The sequence below is a fragment of the Lactuca saligna genome, chromosome 1 (assembly GCF_052625555.1).
Source record: "Lactuca saligna cultivar CGN05327 chromosome 1, ASM5262555v1, whole genome shotgun sequence".
Classification (NCBI taxonomy): Eukaryota; Viridiplantae; Streptophyta; class Magnoliopsida; order Asterales; family Asteraceae; genus Lactuca; species Lactuca saligna.
Genome location: NC_136417.1, coordinates 114347608 through 114370467, shown reverse-complemented (window position 1 = coordinate 114370467; position 22860 = coordinate 114347608). Strand labels below are relative to the sequence as shown.

General features: G+C 38.1%; 1 protein-coding gene across 1 annotated transcript; it reads right to left on the bottom strand.

Moving 5' to 3' along the window:
* Positions 1-5831: 5831 nt before the first annotated feature.
* Positions 5832-18486, bottom strand: LOC145010636 (uncharacterized). The gene is made up of 2 exons (XM_078969157.1): positions 18297-18486; positions 5832-6805 (listed from the first exon to the last, which is right to left on the bottom strand). The coding sequence occupies exons 1-2, from the start codon at positions 18484-18486 to the stop codon at positions 5832-5834; spliced, it is 1164 nt and encodes a 387-aa protein (XP_078825283.1).
* Positions 18487-22860: the final 4374 nt, after the last annotated feature.

The following is a 22860-nucleotide window of genomic DNA, read 5'->3' as shown; positions in this document are numbered from 1 at the left end:
TTCCTTTTCTTCGTTGAGATGTGGTCTGGTGGGATCGGATGTCCATCTGAAGGTCGTTCGATTCATTAGTTATATATTATGTATACGAGCATAGATATACGAGTTTTCTTCAGTCAATTCAGTTAAGAATCTATACCTATAGTCTACACGTACATAAGAAACCCACTCCCTCCTAGTAACACACTATCCTCTATTTGGGATGCATCTTCGGGACGCGGCCTTCTCCGTCGTCTAGTTGGTAACCAGAGTCTCCTGTAGGGAGAGCGGACATTGTGTGTATAGGCCTATACGGGATTGACAACCCCGCACCCTGACTGCTAGCTACAGTCCACGGCCTACCAAGCCAAGGGGTGACAAATGTCACATTATATAGATGCTTGTAGGGTGTCTAGTACTCTAGTTAGTATGGTTACGAGTATCCTGGGTTGCCTTATAATTCATGGCTTTAAGGTAACAGTATTTCGTCAGCGATTTACACTGTATGCTGATGTCACCTCTTTCAGAGTCACACTGTTTTGACCTTGCTAGATGTATCTTTCATTTGATACCGTCTGGGGTCTGTTATCTTTGTTTGACCTTACAAGATGTATCTTTCATTTGATACCGTCTGGGGTCTGTTATCTCTGTTTGACCTTACAAGATGTATCTTTCATTTGATACCGTCTGGGGTCTGTTATCTCTGTTTGACCTTACAAGAAGTATCTTTCATTTGATACCGTCTGGGATCTGTTATCACTGTTTGATCTTGCAAGATGTACCTTCCATTTGGTATTGTCTTCGGTCTGCGTTCACTGTTTAGACCTTACCAGTTGTACCTTTCATTTGGTACCGTCGGGGTCTGTTTCTCTAATTGTTAGACTGAACCAGGCGTGTCGTTAGTTCGATACTCTCCTGGAGTCTATGATTCTTTTTGCCTTAGCCAGCAGTCCTCACTGCTGAGGCATATGTTATTCCCTGATGTCTCTTGCTTTCTTTAATAATCAAATTCAGTATTTTGATAATAATAGCAATTAAGGGAAACTTCTTTTTACCACATTACACTGACCAGTCTTGGTAGAAGGCTGCTTTTGTTAAAGAAAATATAGGATTTTCTGGAAAGAACTCTAATACACTGAAATCTCTTAAACTATCACTTTATTAAGTTATTTAAATGAAATGTCACTAAATGCTTATGAACTCACCAGCATTTGTAAAAATGCTGATACTCGCTTTTCAAATAACTTGTATTCTCAGGTTAGCATTAGACAGGTACATCCCCGGAGCTGTTGATGAAGATAGCTTTGTACTATGCTGCATTTATTCTATTACTTGTATTACTTTAAAGTGTTGTAATGTAACCTTGTAAAACTATTACTATTAATGCAATGTTTTGTTGTACTCTGATTACTATAATGCATGTGTTGTGATACTTGACATGACGTCATCCACCCCAGAACGTTTCCGCCGTTCCGGTTTTGGGGTGTGACAGTTAGGGTTTTTAGCCCATAACTACTAAAACACACAAGTAAAATGAAATTCACTTTGATAGACATGATTAAAACAAAGCAATGAAGTAATTAGAAGTAGTGTTGCCTTTAGATCTCCTTAAAATCAAGCTCTTAATCGAATTCTGCACTCCACAGCCTCTAAGGGATGTCTCTGGTCTTCAAAAGTCGACAATAGTTTCTAACATAATTTAGGGATGAGAGCCAAAATGATATATTTATACTTTCCAAAATCCGCTTCCCACGCCATGGCAATAAGGCTCCACAACATGGCAATCATTAAAAAAACACATATTCTCCAAGGCACCTGTTGATCGCATAAATCCATCTCATAATGATGTGGTAGGTAAATCACTATTTCGTGGCACTCCAACTTTTATGAATTTTTGACTTAAGTCGATCTGGTCCAAATTTCCCGCTTCCAGCCCTGCATTTGCTTCCTTTTAATCTCGAGCATGCCTTTGCTGCTACAAAACAAATTTTAAGCATATTAAGCACATTTTGTCCTAAAATAAGCACAATTATAGCTAATAATATTAAGATAATACACAAAATATATGAATAAATATGAAAATATCATTCACTCCTTCCATCACTCCTCCTCTATGGTTCTTTTATCCCGAAGTAAAAAACTCACAACCGGTTAACTCATGTTGTCATCATCTCCACCATCCTCTTTGCTAGGATAATGACCATGTCTTATTTATGCGTCCTTTCTCTAATACTCGTCCTTTTGAAACGTACAATCTCTTGCATGTTGCAAATTACTAATTTCCCTAGAAAATGCAATGCTAGTTGTTTTATTACGACATTATATGTTATGCATTGTGTAAAAGTTCAAGTTGGATGACCTTTTGCTTTGCGTTAACCTTGGTTTCTTTTCAAATTATGCAAATCAATGGGTCATCCAATGGTGTGATAAACCCTATCGATTCCCAAATCTTCTTCACTGATCGTCGATTCCCACATCAAAATCATCTTCTTATTCACTATTGTCATGAACTCATGATTCTACCTAGGCTTTATACTTATCGAGATCAAGTTATACCAATGATTATCAATTACATAATGTAACGGTTTGTTCAATCCAAGATAATAAAGAGGCTTCATTAGAATGAATACGAATTGACTAGAACTCAAATCGGATACATATGGTGTATTAAATTGAATTTAAATCAGGAGTGTAATCGACATGAACCGTGTCAAGTACTGTCAAGCTCGAAATCCGACTCGACTAAAAAACTAGGATTTGAAACTCGACTCGAGCCCCAATTTCAAACTTGGGCTCAAGTTTGATAAAGTAATCAACACTTTCAAGCTCGACACGACTTGATTGATTATTAAAAGATAAAATTAAATTAAATTGAAATAAAAATACGACTAAGCTTGTGAGGTCGACTCGACTCAGCTCGAGTATGTAAAATATGAATAAAATAAAGGGTAAAATTATAAATATAACTAAGCTCGATTAAACTCACGAGCTTCATGACTAGGGTATTTCAATACTCAAGCTCGACTCGATAATATACTCGAGTAGCTTGAGCTCGAGTTCGTTTTAATTTGAACCGGACCGATTTCAAGTACTTTTCGAGACGGTCTTGAGTATCTTATAAGTTGGCTTGATCCAGTTACATACCTAATTCAAACAATGTATTAGATTGAATTTAAACGCTTGTAAGGCGATAAGGGGTGACAATGAGTTTTGGGTACAAGGGGACTCCAATAAAGTGGTCTTTTTTTAGAAAAATTATGAATTATAAAAATAATTATTTCAAAATAGTTTTTAAAAAAATTAAAATGTTTTCGTAACCAATATCATCACGTAGAAAACTCTATTTCATGAGATATATATCTGAAATAAAATATTTTCTCAACTAGGAAAATATTGTATGTTTTAAAACCCAAAACAAAATACTTATATTTTCTGGAACAAAATAAAAAAAAGTCAGAAATATCTGAAAAACAAAATGCAAAACACAACTGCTAAGTGGTTAAACAAAAATTAATATAGTTTAAAAAATAGATATAATTTCCAACATTTTTTTAAATAAAAATCATACATAAACAAATACTATTAATCGGTTTTATATTTTACGCGGATTTGTGAAAGCGACCTCCGTATATATCGCGGAGAGTATTTCAGTTTAGTTGGGTGATTGTGTGATAAAAGGAAAGTTGCCTTTTGTAGAGAAAATCTTTACATTCAAACACCACCACCAGCACAATATATATACCCCCTCCCTCGCACCTCTTCTTCCACAAGCTTAACCATCGTCTCCACTACGATAAACCTTCGCAACGATCTGATCTTTCATGGCCAAATTGATGGACAGTAACTTCAACGACGGTGATGCCGGAGTGATCAAAGCCAAAACCAGAACGTGTTCTATGCAAGAAGGCCTTCGAATGCCACACGAATACTGTCGCTCAACACACGGCCGGATGGCGTCCGCCGGCCAAGTCTTGTTGCCACACCAACTCTGTAAATCAACCGGCATCAGCAGGTTTTCCGAAGGTGGCCATGCAATCAACCGCCCAGTTAGTCAAAAGAAAGACAAAAACCTCATGTTGCCTCATGAATTTTTTGGCGGGAATGGGAGCCGTATTGCACGAGAAGAAATCCTGTTGCCTCATCAACCGTGTGAATCAGTCGACAGCAGCTGGTTTTCCGATAGTGAAATCAAGCGTAAAGTCAGTCCAAAGATAGACGACACCGTCGTTTTGCCTCATGAAGTCGTTGGCCGCCATAGGAGTGGTATTGCCCGTGAAGAAATCATGTTGCCGCATCAACTGTGTGAATCAAGCGGCGACAGCAGGTTCTCCGGTGGTGCAATTAAACATCATAATAGTCCAAAGAAAGACAAAACCATCACAGAAGAACTCGAGGAAAGGTGTCAATCAAGATGCGGTGAGAAGAACTTGTTAACCCGTGAAGTACTCGGCAAGAAAACTGATGTTTCAGATTCTGCAATCAAACTCTCTATCAGTAACAAGAATGATCAGAATCTCCTCTTGCCATGTAATCTTTCGATAGAGATGAAGATCCCAGATGGAAACTTTTCTAAGGATATGTTCATGCTTTCCGTGAATCATGCAGGAACTGCCTTCGAGTTTTCTTTGAGCAGATAGGATAGGTTTAGGTACAACATGCATGGTTGCCTGTAATTCATTTGGAATTTTGTTTTATCAAGGATATTTAATTTCTCAACATATCAAAACGTTTCAATAATCATGGGATATACAAGAAAATATTAACCAATCTAATACTATATAGTTCAATTAATAGATACTTCTTAAGATATATAGTAGTTTAATAATAAAATGTATTTAATTTTATTTATGGAATATTTAGATAGTTAAGTTGTTACAAAGTAGAAATATGTTTAAAATGTTTAACTTAATTTACCAAATATTTGAATGTATAAATGTGTTTTTTTTTAATATGTAGTATATTTATTCAATAATAAATTAATATGATATAATGATCCAATTTTTTTTGTGAGTAGAAAATTTGTACCAACTTCTAAGGGTCATAAATCGGTCCACACTCGAGCGTTTTGACCGTTCTTGAGCAAAAAATTAACGCAATGAGTTATTATTCCAGCCCAAAAAGTTTCCTAATTTTTCAGTAAGATTTGAACCCTAAAAATCATTTACAAGTTAATATGTCAAAACTGATTTTTTCCGGCTGAATTATTGGCCTGTCTTCTCAAGGTCATAACTTGCTCAATTTTGATCCTCACAACTTGATTCAACATCTAGAAACTTATTTTATGAATTAGGAAACAAACTCAACCGGCCTTGCTTGATTTGGTTGAGGATTCAATACATAGTTACATAGTTCGCGGTACGGTCCGATACGGGAACGAGGATCGGGAACGCGATTCGATAGTTAGGACGTATCAGATACGGCGGGGGTAGGTTCATTTCGGTAAGTCCCCGTACGTTCCGATACGGTGTATCGTATATTTCAGTATGGTGTACCCATGGTTAATAACAAAAAAAATAATAATAAATAAAATAAAAAAAACATAATTTTAATACATTAAAACAGATTTCCAGGCATATTTTACTTCAAAGCACATTAACAGGAAAACAAAACAGAATTTTAATATTTCCCAGTAAAATTACTTTAAAAAACAGTTGAGTAATAAACTAACACTTCAATACATATTTGATATTTCCAATAAACTTTCCTAAAAACACATTAACACATTAACAGGAAATAAAAACATAATTTTAATACATTAAAATAGATTTCCAGCAACAAGAGGCAGGGGTAAAAACATCAAAGTCAAACACATCAAAACAAAAATCCCAAAAAACAGTTTAACAGAAAAGTTTTCTTCAATCCGTGCGTTGTCTTTTTGCTTGCCTATTCTCCAAGTCTTCATCTAAATTCTCCCAAAGCATTTCTTCTAATCGTGAACTTGAGCCTTCAATGTAAGTGTTTTCGGGATTCATGTCCCACTTTTTGTATGGGCCCGCTTTATATGAATCCGAGAAACGAGATAGGAGTCGAATATTGGAGTGAATGAACACCAATTTGTTGGCTCTTTTGCAATTAAACCTATTTCTTTTCACATTGTGAATGTAAGAATAGGTACTCCAATTTCTTTCCGCCGAAGAGCTACTAATTGGTTGGGAAAGTACCTTCTTTGCTACCACGGCTAATTCCGGGGTTTCGGCTCCATATGTTGACCACCAATCTATTGCATCCATTGTCACGGCATCCGTTTGTGTTGCCGCGATGGAATAGATTCCTTTTTTCATATGGAATGTTACGAATTGTTCTCGTAACACTCGTTCCTCCTCTTCATTCTCGGATATTCTACGGAATGCTTCCATGACACCAATCACAACCTCTTTATCTAGATTTGGAGCTTTCCTTGGAATACCCCCCGGTGCTAACTTTTGAAGATATTGTCTATCATAAAATCTTGGAGTTAATGCAAACCCCAAACAATGTAATGGGATTGTCATTTTCTCCCATCTAGCTAACACTATCTTCTCAACTTCCGGGTAATAACTTGAATACGTATTTTCTTGCATAATGTCTTTAATCTCCCCCAACATGTTATCCATTTTTTCATAAATCTCACCCATTTTAGGACCTTCCCCATTACAAAACTTGATGAGTAGGAAAATGGGTTTTGTAATTGCTAAAACATTGTCTACATCTTCCCAAAACAAATCATCTTTGATTGTATCCGCAACTTTTAAACCAAGAGCTTTTGTGCTTTCATCTCCATTTTTAAGCCATTCCCTCCAAGAATTAAGGACTATAGTTGTGGCAAGATCCTTTCTACAATCCTTGATTCCTTTTAACAAAATATAGTGAGATGCAAACCTTGTTTTAGCCACCCGTAACAACTCTAATGTAGAATTTTCTCGAAAAATTGACAAGACTTGAGTGTGGTTTAGAAAGTACTTGACAATTGTTTTGCCCCTCTTATAGGTATTATTTAACCAAAAAAATCAATTTATAAATCTTTGAATATTAAATTTAGAGTATGTACGCAACAAGGTGACCAAAATATATGTTTATATACCTTCTCGACTTCTCTTTCGGCGGCTTTGCAATTAGCCGCGTTATCCGTGACCACTTGCAAAATGTTTCTCGGTCCAACCTCATCGATATATCCAAGAAGATACTTAGAGATTTTGCCACACCCCAAAACCGAGAACGGCGGAAACGTTCTGGGGCGGAGGACGTCATGTAACGTATCACAACACAGTAAATGTAAATAAGCAAACAACATCATCCATTGCATTAAATATATAATTTTAATACAAGCGTGTTCTGTACATTATAGACACCAAAAATAACGTAAATCAAAATAATAAGATGAGTCTTGGATACGCTCCATCTTCTCAAAAGCTGGCCTCGGTACCTGTCTACTGATGACCTGAGAATACAAGTTATTTTGAAAGAGTTTATCAGCATTAAGCTGGTGAGTTCATAAGTATTTTAGTGTCGGTATTTGTCATCAAAAAATGTTTGAACATGTATCAAGCATAAGTTTGTAAAAGGTATGTAAAGGTTTCTAAGTGTTTGTAGAAGTTTGAATCTCTCAGAAAAACCTATATTTTCTATTAAAGTAGCCTTCTACCAAGGCTTAACTGTTTTGCATACTCGTTTTTCGTAAAAGTGTGTAATTTACCCAAGTGTAACTATCTTTTAACAAAATATAGTTTGTACATTAAAGTTTAAGTGAGGTTATCACTAAAAATGTAATGGGTAAATCATTGTAGTACTGTAGTTTTGTTTTATAGGAACTACTGCTGTACTAACTACCTTAAACCGGATTTATATTAAGGTATCATGTGATAAATTGCACCATACTATCGACTGGTAACAACGACAACGTATAGTCGAAAAATAAGTTATGACGTTTGGCACCCGCAGACCTGTCGGTCCCACTGTAGCTAGCAACGAGGTGTAGGATAGTCAATCCAATATAAATCTATACGCAAACTCAACGCTCTCCCTCCAAGAGAATTCTGGCTACAACTCGCGCCATGACATTTAAGGCATGCTCCGATACAGTGGATCACAATTGTTATCGTATTCTTGTATATGTAATGAAATGTTTCTCGTTCTAGTATAGTTGTATATGTAATGTTCTACAAAGTATTGAATCATGAATGAACTGACTCATTGTATGATATCGCATTCTAGTAGCGGTTCTAGTATCTTTCTAAACTACCCATATGGTAGTTTACTAGCAGTCTAACTGGTACGTATGGTCATGGATGTATACCCTTACTAACTAAGGGCATGGGATGAACTGGAAAGACCTTTTATGACTATATATGTACACATGATATATAACTAATATTTAAACGACTTTCGGACGAATACCCAAAATCCCACCAGACCACATCTCAAGGCGCGAAAAGGAAATAGGGTGGATAGCCTTCCTAAGTCTTTTAAACATTTCTTATATAACTATACATATAGAGGCATGCACTTTATAATATAAAAGCATAAATGAATTTTGTAAGACATTTGAAACATAAATATTATTTTAAGAAAAGATCGACTTGATGTCGATCTATAAAACAATTTGAAGGCATAAGTATGATAAAACAATTTTGAGTATAAGGAAACATTTGATTGAAACATAGTTGTAAATAAGTTTGAAAGGTAATGTACTGAGTAAGATGTACAGTGTAATAAATAGTTTAAAACATATAAAATGTTTATAAAATTCATTTGAAGGAAACGATTTGGTAAGACGGAAAATGAGTAGCCAAATCTTTCAAAAGCTGTATATTAATCACATGTGATTGATGTAATAACTAGCGTAATTCTACTTATTAATCGCTTGCGATTGATATAATCCTAGCATGATTCTACTCGTATCCCCCCCATAAAGCATTTAAAAGTAGTTTAAAACATTAGTTAAGGGGTATGAACTCACTTGGAAGTTTGAAGATAGTGAGATCGAAAACCGGGCAAAGTTTCGTCTCGGGAAACGGATTTTTCTCGGGATTCTCGGGAGTAAAATCGACTCTCAGGACTTAAGTAAAAATGACCAGGGCTTCGGGTTTGAACGGGCACGGAAAACGAGGCAAAACGCAAGGGAAATGTGAAGAAATGAGCAAGTTTTTCGGAAACCTTCGCACCCTTTTTATAGGGGCTGAGAGGCATGCGTACGCGGGGCGTAGTCCCGTACGCGGCGCGTACGGGACGTCACTGCTGACCGCATCCTCGGCTGCAGCGCTTCGGACGGGACGGGGAGGGGGTAGCTCGTATAGGGGCGACGTGGACGATCCGAGGCCGTGGCCTCGAGTACGCGGGGCGTACTTCGGCCCTAGGTGCTGACTCCTCTTCGGATATTACCAAGATTTTAATAAAAATTATATATAAATTAATTATCAAACTTCAAAAATTCGTATCTCCTTCATACGAACGTCGTTTTCGACGTTCTTTATATCCCCGCGAAGGTGAGGCTATGATCTACAACTTTTGTTTAGATTCCGTAGGCAAATTCCGAAATTATTTTTATTATTTATTTAATAAATGACGTGATTAAGGAATTTTTTTAAAAATTCATAACTTCTTTATCTGTCGTCGGTTTTTGCCAGACTTTTTACCGCTGAAATACTATTGACGAGACCTTCGATTCTCGTTTAGGTCATTCCGGCCAAAAGTCGCTCGATCTCCGATTCAAGTTTTTAGTTGTCTACTGTTATATCTGTAACTTAGAAAAATCACAACTTCCTCATACGAAGTCAGATTTGGACGTTCTTTTTATGTACGTTTACGGTTTGATGATATCTAAAAATTTCATTGAGATATCTAAGGCCAAAAACTATTGTATTGAAACTTCGCGTTTTACGTCTATCAGTGTTGCTGGTTTTTGCCGAGAATCTTCGGTTGGTCATAACTTCTTCGTTATAACTCGGATTTTAGTGTTCTTTATATGCTTGGAAACCTTGATACGATTCCTACTACTTTATTAAACCCAAATAAGATTTTAGGAAAGTTATATTTTGACCTAAATTTGATTGGTTTTACATTACATTGTCTCGAAATATCGGGTTGTCACATCATCCCCCCGTTAGAAGGAATTTCGTCCCGAAATTAGAATTTAAGCAAGGAAGCATGCACGAATGATCGAGTCGTGAGGAGGAAACTTCCTAATCGATTGGTTCTAGCGCATCTAAGTGATAACGGGTTCTCGGTTGGCGTTCCAACGAACCTTCACTAACTAGCGATGGCGTTTCTTCGTCCGCTTGACCTCTCGGTCGAGGGTCACTACGTTTCTAATATGAAGGCGATGATCTCGACAAGTGGACTTGCAAGAGTCCTAACGGAAAGGTATGGTTTCACGGTCGAGATGCGAAGAGTAGAAAGTACGTTACTGAGTTCGCGGAGTAGGTCTAGTTTGTGTGAGGCACAAAACCGATTCTGGTAAGAATCTCGGAGGTCCTGTCTAACTTGGATTTAGCTTTCCACACTTTACGAAGCGTATTAAGCCATTCCCAGAGTGAGTTATCCTAAAGAACTTGGTCACTCACTTGGAGTCTCAAAGGTTCCTTTTCTTGCGTAACTTCCCAGACAAAGGCCACCCCTTGCTGGGTCAAAGTCGTACGAGTTTCTGTAGCTTGCGAGGAGTTCTGAATGAACTATGGCAGTAGGTCGGTAAGACCTAGAATCTAGCGAAAAACTGTCGGCGTCTCTGGTGTCGATAAATGCTCAACGGTTTTGACAAATTGAAAGAGTACTCATAATTTCTCACATTACTAACAGTGTGTCCTAGAAATTTGACTCTTCCATTTCAAAACTCGTGCCTAGAGAACTTTGCTAAAATTTCCTCTATAGGAATGTTACCATGGGCTTTCTTCTTACTACGAGGGTAGATAAGTAATTCATTACATGGAGAAATGATGACTGATCCCAGTAAGAAAGACATAACTCTATTTATTTAGCTCATGAAAACTATGGGCGTATTGGTCCTATCCGAAAGGTACCACTACGAACTCGAAGTGTCCGCATCGAGTTCAGGAGATAGTCTTCCGGACATCCTCCCCTAACACTCAAAATGGTGATATTCGGATTCCCGATCCATTCTTGGAAGTAGTTTCTTTCCTTGCGTTTGCTTAACCATTTTGTCTATGCGAGGCAGAGATAACGATTTCCATGAAAATCTTGACGGAGTCCTCGGTATCCGAGGCACATACGTTGCAATCCATCGATCTCCGCGAGAATATGACCGGGGTCCTCTAGGGTAAGAAGTCTAGTCTACTAATTCTCTTTCTGTGTAGTTCGTCAAGTGGTTTGTACTGTTCTGGTATCTCCGAGGGTGTTTACACTATAGGGCGACCTGTTTTCGGGAGTTGTACTAGGTTCTAAGTTTGTTCACATGACGATGTGATTACTCGTATACTTAGGCAGTTCTCCATCTTGAAGTCCATTTTAGAATTTATACAGGGCTTCACGATCACAATCTCGTGTATACGAGGCGTATATAATTAAGATTGAAAAGGTAGTCGAATAACTGATTCTTCCTTACCCTCACATCCCATCCGGGAAAAGAAGTTAAAGTGGAATCATCAATTCTAAACCTGTAGAACCTTGATTATATATCACTCTTATGCATACATTTATCAGTGATAGATCAATCGTATAAATCCTTGGATTGAACTTGACGTACTGCACGAGTGGTACTTCGGGGATTTCTTCGGAAAGAAAATAACTAAGTGGTACTCCTGGCATGAGTACTACGATGTTCTGATATGACGGCTTCGCTGGAAAAACGATCTAGAAGAAAGAGATGTACGTATGAAGCTGTTTTGGCATCGATTAAATTGAATCTGATTGTATGATAATGTCGGAATCATACAGAAACTTTAAAGACATTAGAATTAAACATAGACGATTACAGACAGAACACAATTGTGCAACCATGAATAGAGTTACAGTACTTTAGACTTACCACAAGACTATTGCTGCGAATAAGATATACTACAAAAGACAAGTATACGCAGCACGAGAATTCCTATACAGAAAGGATCTCGCAAAAAGGAAGACTCTAGTTGCACTAGTTCTAAATAGTTTATAAGTCTGTTACAACGAAACGCCCAAATTACGTTTAACGTGGTTCCAGAGTAGGCTCTCCTGCAGCTGTGATCCTAAGAATTTTCCCATCTTCGCCAGAGTTCTTTGTTATCGGGCAATCTTTCTTGAAGTGCCCTACCTCACCGCATTGGTGGCATGAATGGCTAGTACTAGCCATGGAGACGGGATTGCGGTGTTTAGCTAATGTTATGTGGACACGAGTACCTTCCTCGTTACTCCATTTTGAAAACTGCTTCTTAAATCGTTCAGTGCTATAACAAATCTTGTGTGCAGGTTTAGTCCTGATGAAAGGGACTTGAGTGATGGGTCGCGCCGGTGCTCCACAGTTACGAGCATGGTGCCCTATGTTTAGGCAATTGCAACACCGCATTTCATGGCAAGCCTCATGATGATGGAAACTACACTTATCACACTTCGGGAGTTTTCCCTCGTATGGCCTGCTCGGTACTGGGATGGCAGGGGTTTCCACTTGCTGCGGTTGTATAGCCAGCTTTTGGGATCTCTTGCATTCCTTCCAGGCTTGACGCCTTCATTTCTTGTTTTCTGTTTTTCGGCTTTGCGAGCCTGTGACTGTTACTGTTTGACGAATTCCTGGATGGATACCACGATTGGTTATGCTGTTAGTGCTACGGTGTGCAAGGACCGCGGTTACAGCAGCCACCACGGCAGCTGTAACAGTTGTTTGAAAGGTAGCGGCGTCCATAGAAAAAGTAGGGGTTTCGTTGATCGACTGATTGCTTCTGGATGACGACATGATTCTGTAACACGAAAAGTAAAGATTTTGTGAGCGATTCTGGTTGACCCTGATGTACTTAGATTGTTCTCGAAAAGAGTAAGAGTATGATCTTGAAAGTTTGACCTACATCCCTATGATGCAGTCTTAGTAAAGAATGAAAGTATGTTCGCGAAGGTTTGACCTACATCCCTATGATGCGGCCCTAGTATGGAATGGGAGTATGTTCGTAGAATGGTTGCAATACGTTTGTCGTTCGAGCTCAGGTATCATGGGTTGGTGAATAACAAGATCCAACCACGGAAAGAGACTTGGAAGTGTCTCCGGAGATAAATCGCTATAGTCCAATGACTTGACTAAAGCATGTTTCATATAGACTCCAATGAAAGTATGATAAGAGTACTTGGATGAAGAATGACACAAAAGTTAGTCGGCTGTCAATATCTTGGATATTTACGACGTAAAGGTTCAGGAACATGACCTTGTAAAGGTCTTACATCATATCCACAGGAGATAGTTCCTGACAGCATAAAGACCTAACTAAAGTACTTACGGTACAAGATAATTTCATAGAAAATGCCACATCAGGCATAGACAGAAAAATACGATTCCTCTTTATAAGGAAATAAAGTAAAGCGGCTACTACTGGCGACGGTCCTCTCTCTGGTGAACGCTTAGTTCAGCCAATTGACGTTCCACGTCATGTAGGTGTCTTTCGCACACCGTGTGGCGTACTTGGAGCCCTATGATTTCGGCTCGTGATTCAGTCAGTGCTTGCAGTAGGGTTTCATGGTTTCTCTCTGATCTCTCGTGAGCATATTCTAGATGAATGGTGTGGAGGGTATGCATTCTAGCATAGGCGACTATTTCTGAACTCTGATGCAGGGCTGTCCTGCCTTGAATCTCATCTCGGGTCTCTCTACGGACCAAGATTGGCAAGACTATATCTGCTAAGCCCTCATTGCTCAAGTCATAAAAGCTTCGGTCGCCATTAAATAGCATAGACTGATCTTGTCCTTGGCTCCATATTTCCAAGCATTCCACTCACTTAGGGTCGGGTCATGAAAAACGGACGAGGTTTAAGAGTTGGAACGGGAGTTGCTCGGGGTAGGTTTTCAACTTCTGGTTCAGAGTTAGCATCGTACTAAAAGTCTTCATCATGGTGATCATTCAAGGGGATAGGATGATCATTCACTGGTTCTTCTTCAAGCCAACCAGCTATAATTTCTAAGCGAGAATTTAGGGTAAGAGGAATATTATTTGACGAACCATCTAGATAATTATTTAGAAAACCTTCATTAGTTACATCGCTTTTTGTGAAGTGCATACCAGCTATATGTAATCTAAACAGGATAGACCTTCGAATAAGTGACCTTAATTCCAAATTCCCACAGAATAGGGGCAAGGCAACATTATCACAGATTCTAAGTCTATAACATCCTAATTACATATAGCTTCAGTGTATCCACTTAGCAATTATCAACTTAATAATGAAGATCCCGTTTTAGTTCTCAAGTATAAAGTACTTATAGTAACACCAAATACTCTTATAGTATTTTAATTTTTTTAATGTTATGTTCTATTTTTCTCATTATGGTTGGGTTGGTAAGATTTTAGCATTGTTGCAACCACACAATTAAACTTAGGCACATGTTATTCAACCCTCGGATAATATAGGTGATCAGGCTATATCTTCCCAGTTTTGACCATATGTCTCTAAGCTCACTTGTGTTGCCCAACAATCGTAATTCTTTTGTACTGTCCTAGTGACACTGATTTTAGTATGAATGCAGGCACGTATACTTACTTAAATATTTTATTATTTAAAGTATAAACTCTAAATCAGAGTATTTTTAATCCCATTGTATTTATAGTTAGCATATCTTTTATGGGTTGATATACTCAATTCACTATAAACAACGCTCTGATACCCATCTGTCACACCCCAAAACCGAGAACGGCAGAAACGTTCTGGGGCGGAGGACGTCATGTAACGTATCACAACACAGTAAATGTAAACAAGAAAACAACATCATCCATTTCATTAAATATATAATTTTAATACAAGCGTGTTCTGTACATTATAGACACCAAAAATAACGTAAATCAAAATAATAAGATGAGTCTTGGATACGCTCCATCTTCTCAAAAGCTGGCCTCGGTACCTGTCTACTGATGACCTGAGAATACAAGTTATTTTGAAAGAGTTTATCAGCATTAAGCTGGTGAGTTCATAAGTATTTTAGTGTCGGTATTTGTCATCAAAAAATGTTTGAACATGTATCAAGTATAAGTTTGTAAAAGGTATGTAAAGGTTTCTAAGTGTTTGTAGAAGTTTGAATCTCTCAGAAAAACCTATATTTTCTATTAAAGTAGCCTTCTACCAAGGCTTAACTGTTTTGCATACTCGTTTGTCGTAAAAGTGTGTAATTTACCCAAGTGTAACTATCTTTTAACAAAATATAGTTTGTACATTAAAGTTTAAGTGAGGTTATCACTAAAAATGTAATGGGTAAATCATTGTAGTACTGTAGTTTTGTTTTATAGGAACTACTGCTATACTAACTACCTTAAACCGGATTTATATTAAGGTATCATGTGATAAATTGCACCATACTATCGACTGGTAACAACGACAACGTATAGTCGAAAAATAAGTTATGACGTTTGGCACCCGCAGACCTGTCGGTCCCACTGTAGCTAGCAACGAGGTGTAGGATAGTCAATCCAGTATAGATCTATACGCAAACTCAACGCTCTCCCTCCAAGAGAATTCTGGCTACAACTCGCGCCATGACATTTAAGGCATGCTCCGATACAGTGGATCACAATTGTTATCGTATTCTTGTATATGTAATGAAATGTTTCTCGTTCTAGTATAGTTGTATATGTAATGTTCTACAAAGTATTGAATCATGAATGAACTGACTCATTGTATGATATCGCGTTCTAGTAGCGGTTCTAGTATCTTTCTAAACTACCCATATGGTAGTTTACTAGCAGTCTAACTGGTACGTATGGTCATGGATGTATACCCTTACTAACTAAGGGCATGGGATGAACTGGAAAGACCTTTTATGACTATATATGTACACATGATATATAACTAATATTTAAACGACTTTCGGACGAATACCCAAAATCCCACCAGACCACATCTCAAGGCGCGAAAAGGAAATAGGGTGGATAGCCTTCCTAAGTCTTTTAAACATTTCTTATATAACTATACATATAGAGGCATGCACTTTATAATATAAAAGCATAAATGAATTTTGTAAGACATTTGAAACATAAATATTATTTTAAGAAAAGATCGACTTGATGTCGATCTATAAAACAATTTGAAAGCATAAGTATGATAAAACAATTTTGAGTATAAGGAAACATTTGATTGAAACATAGTTGTAAATAAGTTTGAAAGGTAATGTACTGAGTAAGATGTACAGTGTAATAAATAGTTTAAAACATATAAAATGTTTATAAAATTCATTTGAAGGAAACGATTTGGTAAGACGGAAAATGAGTAGCCAAATCTTTCAAAAGCTGTATATTAATCACATGTGATTGATGTAATAACTAGCGTAATTCTACTTATTAATCGCTTGCGATTGATATAATCCTAACATGATTCTACTCGTATTCCCCCCATAAAGCATTTAAAAGTAGTTTAAAACATTAGTTAAGGGGTATGAACTCACTTGGAAGTTTGAAGATAGCGAGATCGAAAACCGGGCAAAGTTTCGTCTCGGGAAACGGATTTTTCTCGGGATTCTCGGGAATCTCGGGAGTAAAATCGACTCTCAGGACTTAAGTAAAAATGACCAGGGCTTCGGGTTTGAACGGGCACGAAAAACGAGGCAAAACATAAGGGAAATGTGAAGAAATGAGCAACTTTTTCGGAAACCTTCGCACCCTTTTTATAGGGGCTGAGAGGCATGCGTACGCGGCGCGTACGGGACGTCACTGCTGACCGCATCCTCGGCTGCAGCGCTTCGGACGGGACGGGGAGGGGGTAGCTCGCATAGGGGCGACGTGGACGATCTGAGGCCGTGGCCTCGAGTATGCGGGGCGTACTAGGGTACGCGGCGCGTACTTCGGCCCTAGGTGCTGACTCCTCTTCGGATATTACCAAGATTTTAATAAAAACTATATATAAATTAATTATCAAACTTCAAAAATTCATATCTCCTTCATACGAACTCCGTTTTCGACGTTCTTTATATCCCCGCGAAGGTGAGACTATGATCTACAACTTTCGTTTAGATTCCGTTGGCAAATTCCGAAATTATTTTTATTATTTATTTAATAAATGACGTGATTAAGGAATTTCTTTAAAAATTCATAACTTCTTTATCTGTCGTCGGTTTTTGCCAGACTTTTTACCGCTGAAATACTATTGAAGAGACCTTCGATTCTTGTTTAGGTCATTCCGGCCAAAAGTCGCTCGATCTCCGATTCGAGTTTTTAGCTGTCTACTGTTATATCTGTAACTTAGAAAAATCACAACTTCCTCATACGAAGTTAGATTTGGACGTTCTTTTTATGTACGTTTACGGTTCGATGATATCTAAAAATTTCGTTTAGATATCTATGGCCAAAAACTATTGTATTGAAACTTCGCGTTTTACGTCTATCAGTGTTGCCGGTTTTTGCCGAGAATCTTCGGTTGGTCATAACTTCTTCGTTATAACTCGGATTTTAGTGTTCTTTATATGCTTGGAAACCTTGATACGATTCTTACTACTTTATTTAACCCAAATAAGATTTTAGGAAAGTTATATTTTGACCTAAATTTGATTGGTTTTACATTACATTGTCTCGAAATATCGGGTTGTCACAGATTTCCACTCATGTTTTTTCGACCCCCGAGAAATCATCCGCGTACATGAACATAGCACCCCGAGCATTCACTGCAAGAACATTGATGAGTGGCTTATGTTTGACATTAGACCACCCATCGGAAACTATAGAAACACCTTGCGTGTACCAAGTATCTTTGACTTGGGTTAGGTCTTTATCAACATCTCTCATGCACTCATCTAACAATACGGTTCTTGCTTTTCACTAGACGGAGGTTTGTATCCCTCCGGTGCCTTCTTGAGTGGATTGAGCATTCTAATAAAATGTGGATTCCGCAAGATGTTAAACGGGATACCATTCGCACACAATCCTCTATTTATTTTCATGTCAACCACATTTCTCTCCATAAGACCAAAAGATTCCACAATTCCTTTTTTTGATGTTGCTTTTTTCAAAAGTATAAAATTCTTCGAAGATTTTGAAACACCTCCACTCTCGGCTTCTTTAACCTTGCTCAAAAGTCTTTGTAGCTTCTCCCGGTCCTTAATCATAACCAGACATCTTCTTATTTCTGCAGTCTTCCCAGGTTGAGCCCCAAAGAAATGTGTGTGAATTCTAGTATAGGAGCTTGTGTACTGGACTTTGCAGTGTTTGCAAATCCATATCTTTGCCCCTCATGCAGTTTTACCAGTTCCAAAACCAGTAAAAGTGACTTCTTCCAACAAAGGTCTGCTAGCATCCTTATCATTCATTTTCTTGCTTCCTAATGTAGCTATATCTGATGCTCTTTGGTCCTCATTCTCAAGATCAACAAAAGCTTCAGGTGGTGGTTGTGTTTCACTGTCTTCTGTACGGTTAAAAGATTTTCCAAACACCATTTTGACACCAAGAAAATCAATAAAGAAACAATATACTGGAAAGGTCGGTCGACTGTGATGAAGAAGAGAACAGAAAAAGAACCCGACAATAGAGTAAACTGAGAATAATGTGGGTGAACTGGTGAGTAGTGATGTGGGATAAGAGCCATGTTAAATAGTTATTGAAATCGAGCTTTACAAGAAGAGTCGCTACCAGGAATCGAAGAAACATACCAGAAACCGATGAGATGATAACTTTATCTTAGCATCAAACGTCGTTTTTTCAGGGAGAAGAAATTTCCCGCTCAAACCAAAATCGCCGACTCCAGGTCCAAAATTGACGATCCTAATCACATTTCTGTGCAATCAGGATCACCGATTTCACGTTTCCAGGACCGAATTGAAGATTAGAAGGGATTGGAGGGAACACGTATCGGAGAGCGTTTCGGCCACCGATTGGAACGTAATCGAACTGCGTTTGGGAACGGGATGTTCGGAACGGGGATCGTGACTCATTTGGCGATCTACGTGACTATGATTCAATAGTCAATCAAGCTAAAACTTTTTAGATGTATATTGAAAACAAGTTTTGTGACCTGCGGTTCATTGATTTTTTTTATGCACCAGTACAAAAATCATTAATTAATGCGGTTAAAATGATTAGTTGAAGCAGTTATTGAACCGCACAAAAAAATATCGCATCAAAAAATGCCCCTATTTAATAATGCGGTTATATAACCGCCACAAAAAATAACGAAAACCGCCTAAAAAATACCCACATTTAATGATGAAAACCACCCAAAAGATTGTAACCGCATCAGTCAATAAGCACACGAATTGATCATGAAGTCACAATTCCAGTAATTTAGTATATTAGAGTATGACCTTAATATTAGTTTATGATTGTAATCGGTTTTATATTTAAATATTATCTGTCCTAACCTATCTACTATCCTATTGATCCTTAAAACACAACCTCCTCTTTTTTATATTTCTTTTTGGTTCGATGGTGGTGTAAGTATCATGTGGTGATGGTTGTCGAAAGTGGCACCTGTGGTGTAGTTTGTTCGAAGTCGGAATAAGTAAGAGGGTGGAGGTTCCGAGGTTAGAGGTTGTTTACGGTGGTGGGTTTGAGTTTAGAAGGTGTGATGTTGAAACAAATGGTGTGTGAGGTTGTGATGGGTGGCTTGAAGGTTAACCGGTTCAGCCGGTTTTGAGGCGGAGGTTGGTGGTTCGTAGAGGGTGTGATGGATGCTATCAGTGGTTGGATATCTCCGGATGTAACAGGTAACAACGAAGGGTGATAGCAGGTGGTTTGTGGTGGTGAAGGTCTCTCGTTCTACCGATAATATTGGTTGGAAGTGGTCTCAGTGGTGCAATGGTTGACTAGTGGTTTGTGGTTTGAGATGAAGATGATGTAGGGAAGTTTTACATAAAGAAATCCTATCTACTACTCTATTGAAAAAAATGTGAAGGAGTTATGGTTTTCATGGATGTATGGTTAGATTTATATTAAACAGAGGTAAGATTTGGGAGGGATATCTGTAAATTTGAAGGATCCAACGTGAAATGAATTTTTGAATGAAAGGAAAATTTTGAACGAATTTTTCATAAGGAAGATCAAATGAGGTGGTTCCACATGATTAAATGAGGCGGTTTCTATTGATTTATTGGTGCAGTTTTGAAAACCGCCCCAATAAATACGTTTTAATGCGTTTTAGTGAAACCGCACGAACAAATGCCTTAAATGATACGGTTCTTTGATTTATTGATACAAAACTGTTTTAATGATGCGGTTTTAGGCTACCACCACTCCAAAATTAAAAAATCAATCGCATCAAAAAATAGGTTCTGTACTAATGACGATTTTTGTACGTACTAGAGAATATAGGTAAAAATATATTTGCAAACCTTATGTTTTTTTGTTTAAGTTAATAAAATCCTTAAACATGACTTGAAATTTGACCCAAAAACTCAGGATTTGAAATTTACCAAACATTCAAGCTCTTAAACTTTTTTGACAATAACGGACATATAAATTATGCATAAACTACATAATCACTTTTGTTGGGTGACTAAATTCTTTAAGCTTGATAGTTAATTCGGGATTAAGCTTGTACTTGTAAAATTAATCACCAACATGTCTGTGTTTGACATTTTCAAATTTTCAAAACCAAATAAAACTTTTCTTTATGCTTTAAAAACCATTTATTTATATTTGTGGAAAATCCCAGTAAAAAAGATCATTTTGATTACAAATATTTATTTCCAAAATGTTAAAATCCTAAGGATATCCTAATCAATACATATACATAAGTTACAGCGTAAAGACCTGATGATCCTGAGTACTATTGCAGACTATCTCTTAATCATTCAACATCCTAAACAAGTTCCAGTGGCCTAAGTATTGATACATGTGATACATATGAATTGAGTGGGCCAGGTTGGAGAAACCTGGTCAGATATTGAAACATTCCAAAAATACAAGTCAAAAATTTCGTTTTTGAAACCATTTAACAAACATAATATCATCATCATAAAATCAAATCATCAAACGTGTATCTCAAAATCTCATAAAATCTGTCAACATATAATTGTTTCATAATAAATATCAGAGTAAGCTCCTAGGCTAATAGAAACTGTGGTGTGTGTCATGCCATCAAGTCGAGCCCTTCCCTTTGCTAGCTGAAGTACCTGAAACCTAAATCGAAACTGTAAGCACGAAGCTTAGTGAGCTCCCCCAAACTACCACATACCATACACATATATCATGCAACTAGGAGATACGGGCCTCGCCCCCACTCATGGAGATACGGGCCCCGCCCACACTCCACTAACTAGGAGATATGGGCCCCGCCTACACTCCGCTAACTCTGAGATACAGGCCCCGCCCACACTCAACTACTGGAAATATTGGCCCCACCCACACTCGACTGCTATGAGATACAGGCCCCGCCCACATTCAACTACTAGGCAGACATACAAGTATTACACAGACAACAAGTATAACAAGATCTATCATTCAGACTTATATCATAATTAAGCTCCGCTACCGGGAAATACGGGCCCTGCCCACACTCAGCTAATTGGGAGATACGGGCCCTGCCTACACTCAACTACTAATCATAACATGCTATGGGATGACCTTGGTGCCTTAGACCCGTTCCCACTGAAGAGAAACTCACCTCGTGTGTCTGTCTACTGAAACTCTGGGTAAGAAATCTCTGGCTGCTGCTCCGGAGACTCCCCGAGTATAATTTCCATAGAGAAACTTAGTCAGAAACTAATAACTAATCATAAGGTAAAATGACCATTTACCCCCCCCCCCCCCCCCCCCAGCTAGAGTCAGTCATCCTGGTTAAAGTCAACATTTAGTTGACTCGACTCGCCGAGTCCCTATACTTTCCCCTGCCCCAACCCGACTCTACTCATCGAGTCTAGTAAGAACTCGGCGAGTTCTCCTTCAACTGATATCGAGATAATCTTCAACTGACTCGCCGACTTCAACCTTGAATTCGTCGAGTTCATCTTCATCGTAAGTGCTACTAGTCTGTGACTTGCCGAGTTGTATGAACAACTCGTTGAGTCCATCTTCATGGATTGGGAGATTGCCTTGGACTCGCTGAGTACGTTCATGCATTCACCGAGTCCCATGGTTTCCAGGTCCATAACCATGTCCATTTCGCTGAATCCCTCCTCTGGACTCATCTAAATCCCTTGTAAACTAAACTGGATTCCCTCGAATCATAGAAGGTTGGTAACCTAAACCCCTGACTCGCCAAGTCGACTAATGTCCATGACCAAAACTCGGTTTTTGATGTACAACTCTCATCCAACAGGTAGATCTGGGCTCCTTTGTAACACCGTGAAATTTCAAAACAATTTTTCATTTTAAATTAATAAAAATACTCCAATCACAAATCTCAAAAACGTGTATCAATTGTTTTTACATAACATAAGTGCAAATCAAAATCCCCAGAATCTCAAAACATCTCCACCATAAGTGTGTACTGATCATGTCGACGCCTTCCCGCGATCATCATAGGTATCTGAAACACATAGCACGCAAACGGTAAGCAATAATGCTTAGTGAGTTCCCCAAAATATCACGTACAACACATATGCCTTTCCAGGCCATAACTCTATAGGATCTTCCGATCCAAGTGTCTTAGGGGATTTCCATCCCCTAACTCTGTTGACCTTTCGGTCCATACTCAGTTGACCTTCTGGTCCATATCATCATACTCATATCATAACATATTACATATACAAAATACATCACATTTTCATCACACACATAAGACCTTCCGGTCACACATAATCACCCCATCGGGTAAGGCATAGTGAGAAGACTCACCTTGAAGTTATCGGGTGATCACTCGCGCTCAATCTTCC

Coding starts and splice junctions, on each gene's coding strand:
- LOC145010636 (XM_078969157.1), bottom strand. CDS start 18,486: ATGGTGTTTGGAAAATCTTTTAACCGTACAGAAGACAGTGAAACACAA. Junction 6,806..18,296: donor TTTTACTGGTTTTGGAACTG/GTAAAACTGCAT, acceptor TTTTGTTAAAAG/GAATCAAGGATTGTAGAAAG.